This window comes from Carassius carassius, chromosome 9 (assembly GCF_963082965.1).
Source record: "Carassius carassius chromosome 9, fCarCar2.1, whole genome shotgun sequence".
NCBI classification, from domain to species: Eukaryota; Metazoa; Chordata; class Actinopteri; order Cypriniformes; family Cyprinidae; genus Carassius; species Carassius carassius.
The window spans coordinates 2,419,179-2,426,493 of NC_081763.1; the positions used below are offsets into that span (position 1 = coordinate 2,419,179).

At 38.8% G+C, this 7,315-nt stretch overlaps 1 protein-coding gene across 1 annotated transcript; it reads left to right on the top strand.

The window, feature by feature from the left end:
* Positions 1–2,373: 2,373 nt before the first annotated feature.
* Positions 2,374–5,887, top strand: LOC132148758 (tripartite motif-containing protein 16-like). The gene is made up of 6 exons (XM_059557454.1): positions 2,374–2,973; positions 3,724–3,819; positions 3,899–4,132; positions 4,815–4,974; positions 5,111–5,158; positions 5,346–5,887. Exons 1-6 carry the CDS (start codon positions 2,401–2,403, stop codon positions 5,858–5,860), a joined length of 1,626 nt encoding a protein of 541 aa, XP_059413437.1. The 5' UTR covers positions 2,374–2,400; the 3' UTR covers positions 5,861–5,887.
* The last annotated feature ends 1,428 nt before the right edge of the window (positions 5,888–7,315 follow it).

A 7,315-nucleotide genomic window follows, 5' to 3' on the forward strand; every position in this document is an offset into this window, starting at 1 on the left:
GGGAGTAATTTTTATGTTTCTAGCAATTGGACAATTTTAAAGTTTTTCTGTTATCTTGAGTAATACTGTAATTTCCAACTTCAATATGATACAAATATCAATGTTCTATACAATTTTAGATACAACTAAATTGTATTAAACTAAATTGAGTCAATTGGTCATCTGAGAGACTTGATAAGTGTTGTTGGACCCTTTAGATACGTGGGCATGGGCTCGTACTGTGGGCCGGGAACTGCTTGCCTGCTCACTGGTCGTGAGATGCCCTCCGGCGCGCGTCGCTCCTGGTTCACCCTCCGGGAAAAGGTGGCACTCGCTCCCCAGCCTCTCAATGTTGGGCCGCCTCTGTTGGTTGTGGCTCACGGTGTGAGGGTTCCGCATGCCTGCTGCCTGCCGCCTGCCGAAGAGGGCGGGGAAGGGCCCGAAGCAGATGGTCATTAGATGGCCTAATTTTGGAGGGGTTACTTGTGTGTGATTCCTCACGAATTTGCCCGCATTCTCCACCAGTCTAACGGGGTGAGTCATATAATGGAGGTTTTCTCCATTTTGGATTGACAATTCTTCATGATTTTTTTTTTTCAGATTGTTCCAATTATTTCAAAATTGGTTTGTGTTTACTGACTTCTCAAGTAGTGTCAGTTGTTTTTGGGTGTATTGTGCTTTTTGGTTCTGAGTGTATATTTATATTGTTTCAGCGTTTCACTGTAAAGAAGTCTGATCTCCGCATTAGTTGGATCTCTGATCTGACAGTTCTGTTTTTTGCGAAGTTCTAATCAAACCAATTTTTTCATTTTTTTGTTTTCAATTTGGATTGTTTTGCTGATTTTTCAAATATGTAATTTATATCTTTGACAGTAAGATTGACACCTACATTAGTGTGAGCATAGGTGTTATTTAGCAAGTTATCTACTATTCCTTAAGCCAGGTTTAATATTTGCACTGCTTTACTGTGTTAATATGGTTGTGGAATTTTGATTTGCACCAGATTATTTGTCCTCCTGAGTCTCTTCCCAGTCGGTACAATGCTGCAGTACACATGGTCGCTCACTACGCAGGATTGCAGACCCATATCTGAAAACAAACCAGGTAATAAGCCTCTATTCAACAGGCAAAAAGGCACTTTTAAAACAGGGACCAAACTGAAAACCAGCCAGTACACAAAAGACAGGAGGATAACCCAACAGCTAGCACTCATTCAAAGCGCCACATGTTAACAAGGGGTGGTACCAAGGATGATGTATATCAAGCAACCAAACACTTCTCCCTTTTATATGCACAACAAGGGCACTATATGGCTCATGAAACTTAACCAACTGACCAAACATGATTAAGCACAAACACTGATATGTTCGCCTTTTTGGTTAACGCCAGTCAGACTGATTGGTGATATAGCTCATCATTCCAAGTGTATGATAAAGCTTTATGTGTAATATACATGGCTTTATACATCTCAGTGATGATGTAAAAGAACATGGTTATTAGGGTTGGGCGACATCAGCGGGGGGGGGATTGGGGGAGGTGTGCCGAAGCGTGAATCCTTATAAGGGAAAACAACTAACAATTCCTAACACCGTGTCTACACTGGATGCGAGCGGTGCGGCATGACAAAATACTATAGAACCACCGATATATAATAGAGATTCATTATATATAGATCAGTCAATAGAATAAGTGTCTACACTGGATGCAGTGTGGTATGACACCACAAATTAGAGATTACAGGATAGTGATTAATAATAATAATTTCGCACACCTCGATGCACATAAAGAAGCTAACACAATCTCAATATATCAAACACACCCTCTCAATGAATCAAACACACCCTCCCTCACTCACCTCTGAAGCACATAACATCTCACCAGTAAACATGATGTAACATAACAGTTGCACTAAATGGCAAGACTGTGTTGCACAGATGTCTAGCGGTGTCGGCTGTGGGTCAGGCAAACACAGAGCAGCAGGAATTTGATCATCTTGCCTTTTATTCTTTATCCTTATAGAACACAAACTAAAGGACTTTTTGAGAGAATTAATATAATATAGTTATATTATAATATAGTATAATATAATAATCTTAATATAGTTCTCTCTCGCATGCAATTACAGCTCAAAAGGGCTGAGAAAAACCCTGAGCCTCGGATATACACATGTACAGTTTTCAGTCCTGCAGTACAAATGAATAACTGCAAATTTTAAGGGTGTTGTCTTGCTTCTCTGTAACTTGTTTTTTGGGAGTGTTTGCGATACAGACATATAGTCTACATTTTATTATGTGGGACTTTAGACTTGCAGACAAACCTGTTTTACACACATCACTCAGACACAGAACCAGGAAACAAGGAAACTATTGTGTTCAGGTAAAGAGAAACTGTGTGTTTGTCTATCTGTATTCATTAAGTTAAATGGCAGAAGCCAGATTTTCTCAGGACGAATTCATCTGTCCAGTGTGTCTGGAGCTCCCAAAAGATCCAGTGACCACTTCCTGTGGACACAATTACTGTAAGAGCTGTATTTCAGATCACTGGGATCATGAAGATCAGAAGAGAGTCTACAGCTGCCCTCAGTGCAGACAGACCTTCAGTCCAAGACCTGCTTTAGCTAGAAACACCATGCTGGCTGAAGTGGTGGAGAAACTGAAGAAGACCAGACTCTCTGCTGACTGTTACGCTGGAGCTGGAGATGTGCAGTGTGACGTCTGTACTGGAAGAAAATACAGAGCTGTCAAGTCCTGTCTGCTGTGTCTTAATTCTTACTGTCAAACACACCTTGAACAACACAAGAGTTTATTCAAAGGAAAGAAACACAATTTGACTGAAGCCACTGAACGACTGCAGGAGATGATCTGCCATGAACACGATAAACATCTGGAAATGTACTGTATTACGGACCAACAATGCATTTGTTTGCTGTGTGCAAAATATGAGCATAAAAACCACAACATTGTATCAGCTGCAGCACAGAGGACGGAAAAACAGGTATGAAATTAGGAACTGTTGACCTAAAAATAAACACTGTAACGATTTACTCATCCCAGACTTCTATGATTCAGGATACAAAAGCTTCAAACTTTAAAAAGGACATCCATATAACCTCAGTGTGTTTGATAAACAGTTAAATAGTATTGACATGTCACAATATTTGATTTGGGTTTTGGAAACTGAGGCTCTTTGCACTTGACCATTTGTCTACTTACATGACATATTTCTTATTACATATTTTAAGTTTTCAAGTGTGTGTAGAATGTAGGACACACATACAGCATAGTGTTGTAGAATCGTTTACATACTGTATATAACTTCATACTTGAAAATAAACTTCTACATTTCTGTTCATTAGGACTTATTTAATGTATTCTGTCTTGTGCTCTCAAGTGTCCAAGTGTTTGTATTGGAACAGCGATATTATTCAGAATATACTTTTTGGTGATCTGAAAGAGAAAATCATACAGTTATGAAATCCTGTTTACCACTAAATAAAAAAAATCAAACACGCTAATTGCAATTTTTTTTATCTCACAATTCTGACTTTTATTCTCAGAATTCATATCTCACAATTCTAACTTTATAACACTCAACTGCGAGATATAAAGTCTCAATTCCAAGAATTGTGAGATAAAGGGTCGCAATTACCTTGTTCTATTTTTTATTCAGTGGTGGAAATGGGCTTCCATATACAATTGACATGACATGAATGAGAGTAAATAAATAGTTTTATGTGTTCTCCAGCACCAGTTGAATGAGACACGGAGGTCATTCCAGCAGAGCATCCAGCAGAGAGAGAAAGATCTCCAGCAGCTGAGAGAGACTGTGGAGTCTCATAAGGTGAGTCTGGAGAAGAAGAGAAGTTTGTCTCGGTCTCAGTTCAGACTCACTGAAGCTGAATCACTGTGTGTCCTAACAGCGCTCTGCACAGACAGCAGTGGAGGACAGTGAGAGGATCTTTACTGAGCTCATCCGCTCCATTGAGAGAAGTCGCTCTGAGCTGATACGACTGATCAGAGATCAGGAAAAGACTGCAGTGAGTCAAGCTGAAGAACCACTGGAGCGACTGGAGCAGGAGATCAATGATCTGAGGAAGAGAGACGCTGAGCTGGAGCAGCTTTCACACACACAGGATCACATCCAGTTCCTGCAGGTAACACAGATCTAGAAGAACAGGATCATAGTGGACTTAGTGACGAATTAGAAAGTCATTTAACACAGTCACCAGACCTGTGCTGTGTTTGGATTGGCAGTCTGTTTGCATGTCAGTGCATGAGCACTATGTAAGCTCTCTGATACTGCATCCTGAAGTGAGTCTAGCAGAGATCGCAGCTGAACTTCATCTTCTACGCCAAGCAACAGTAAAGACAGAGTCAAATAACTTATTTTTTATGTTCACATATGCCCAAATGAACTTTGCTACGGGGGGAATCAGACCAGGTTCTGAAATGACAGGCCTGGTGTGAAAGCACAGGTCTACTCTCTTTTCCAATCCATAGCACACCCCACAAATAGATTCACTTGATGTTATCTGTTTCCAGCCAAATAGAGATTTCTGTATCTTTTTTTCTGAAATAATTTATTTTAAACAACAACAACATTTAAGACAAAAAAAATAATTATGTAACTGTTTTCAAGTGGTAAATCAATTAATTTGATTGTGATAACCCCAAACAGGAAGTGAGGAAATAAAATCTGGCCTGGCCACCATGCCGTAAGTGTCCTTGAGAAGTTTCAGGACAGTGACAGAAGTCAACATTTATAAATAATGTTCTGTCTACTTGCCTGTTTTTGTTAGCCTGCTGTTTTCTGTTTTAATTTTCTGTTTTGTGTAGAGTTTCCAGTCTCTCTCAGCACCTTCTGAATCTACAGATGTTAATGATGATCGCTTCAGTCCTTTCGTCTCTTTTGATGGTCTGAGAGAATCTGTCCATCAGCTGAGGGACAAACTAGAGGATTTCTGCAAAGAGGAGCTCAAGAATATCTCAGACAGAGGTAAAGTCCTGGAGATTCATCTATCACCAGTCCATCATCATCATCTCATATCATAGAGAACATCATATTAGAAATTTCTTCGGAAAGGATGAAGGATCATGAGAATCACACTGTTCATATCTGTTGATTTCAACAGTCACCTTCACTGACATTATTCCCACGACCAGAAATGACTTCCTACAGTGTAAGTCTCTAACAAAACTGTGTGTGTTCATGTTCCTGTAGAAGTTAAAGAAAACGTGATAGAAGATTTTTATTTGCACAGGATATCTGGTCATCTGTACTGAGACACTGACCATGAAGAGTTCAGCTACATGAAAAGATCAAACAGATTCATAATTCCCGATTCTGATGTGTTTTATCTCCATCAGATTCCCGTCAGCTCACTCTGGATCTGAACACTGTGAATGAATACCTCAATCTGTCAGAGAGGAACAGAGTGATTACTTACACTTACACAGAGCAGCCGTATCCTGATCATCCAGACAGATTTGATGTGTTTCAGGTGTTGTGTAGAGAGAGTGTGTGTGGACGCTGTTACTGGGAGATCGAGTGGAGTGGGAGTGTGTTAATATCAGTGTCATACAAGAGCCTCAGCACTAAGGGATGGGGTAATGAGAGTGTGTTTGGATATAATGATCAGTCCTGGAGTTTGTCCTGCTCTCCTTCCAGATGCTCATTCATTCACAATAACATAGTGACTAAACTCCCTGTAGAGCCCATCAGCAGTAGAATAGGAGTGTTTGTGGATCACAGTGCAGGAACTCTGTCCTTCTACAGCGTCTCTGACACAATGAGCCTCCTCCACACAGTCCAGACCACATTCAATCAGCCGCTCTATCCTGGGTTTTATGTTGATTATGGATCATCAGTGAAACTGCCTTGATGAATCAGACTAGATTGGAGAGAAATTATACCCATAATGCTTTGAGCTGAACGATCAGTTATATAGAGATTTTATAGAGTATCTTGTTTGCTTTCATTTCCCACTCAGTGCACTCAGCCTTGGCACAAACTAAAGAAAGAAAAGTAAATTAAAAAATAAGGGTGTTTGGGTGTTATACAAATGATAAGCAATGAATTAATTAAAAAGAAAACTGGACATAAATAAACCATTTCCTACCTTACTCTGTGTCCTACCTTACACCAAGTCACACAAAAGCATAAATACAGGATTCATAAAGAAACTGCAAAATGAAATTGCAGGAACTTCCAAGCACTAATTTTTTTTCATTTTCAAGAACTAAATTCAAGGATAACAATATTATTATCTTTCATATTCTAATAAATAAACTAATAAAACAAAATGGTACAAATAAAGTGTAGCACATGCAAAGCATGCAATGGCTATGGCAACTTGAAAAGATACTATGGCAAAGTTATCACTTTCCTTATTCAAAGTGATTTTTTTTAAATAAATATATGATTGACCTGAAGAGTAAAAGCTTCATCCTACACTTGGAAAATTCTGAGCTTTATCCGTCTCGTAGACACTAGGGGTGTGACAATACTTAGCTCACGAGATAAGACAAAATACAGATACTTGGTTCACTAGAATTAAATAATATAACTATTAAAAAAAAAAATTCAATGACAAATTTATGGTCTTTTAATCACAAAAAGCAGAACAATGTAGTCGTATTTTGAATTATTATTCTAGAGCCATAACTAATGAGTAATCTCATATTTTACCATACTGAAAAACAAGCTTAGTGAAAAACAGGTTTTATATTAACTACATTTATATACATTAAACTAATGATGAGACAATAGTAATTGATGTTCAATAAATCCATGTGATTACTTTGTTTTGAAACTTTTAAAGGTCCCGTTCTTCGTGATCCCATGTTTTAAACTTTATTTAGTGTGTAATGTTGTTGTTAAAGTATAAATAATATCTGTAAAATTCTAAAGCTCAAAGTTCAATGCCAAGCGAGATATTTTATTTAACAGAATTCGCCTACAAAAAACGACCCGTTTGGACTACATCCCTCTACTTCCTGCAGTAATGACGTCACTAAAACAGTTTTTGGACTAACCTCCGCCCACATGAACACACAAACAGGGGGGCGTGGTCTTGTTGCGCTCCGACGGAGAAGAGGAAGAGCTGCGTTTGTGTTTGTCTCCATGTCGTCGAAACGCTGTTATTTTCATCTCTGAATCCAATCACCTTTGTTTGGCCTTCCCAGGGACGCTGTATTGGAGATTAATGGTTACAATTTATGTTTACTCGGTTCCCGAAAATTATAATCCACATGTAAAACTATGTGCAGCACATTTTGCTGAGGACAGCTTTCTCAATCTCAATCAGTTTAATTCCGGATTCGCACAAAGATTATTC

Bases quoted from the DNA above. Each gene is read 5' to 3' on its own strand.
- LOC132148758 (XM_059557454.1), top strand. From the start codon at position 2,401: ATGGCAGAAGCCAGATTTTCTCAGGACGAATTCATCTGTCCAGTGTGT. The intron at 2,974-3,723 runs GTATGAAATTAG...TGTGTTCTCCAG, and splicing joins CACAGAGGACGGAAAAACAG to CACCAGTTGAATGAGACACG. The intron at 5,159-5,345 runs GTAAGTCTCTAA...TATCTCCATCAG, and splicing joins CAGAAATGACTTCCTACAGT to ATTCCCGTCAGCTCACTCTG.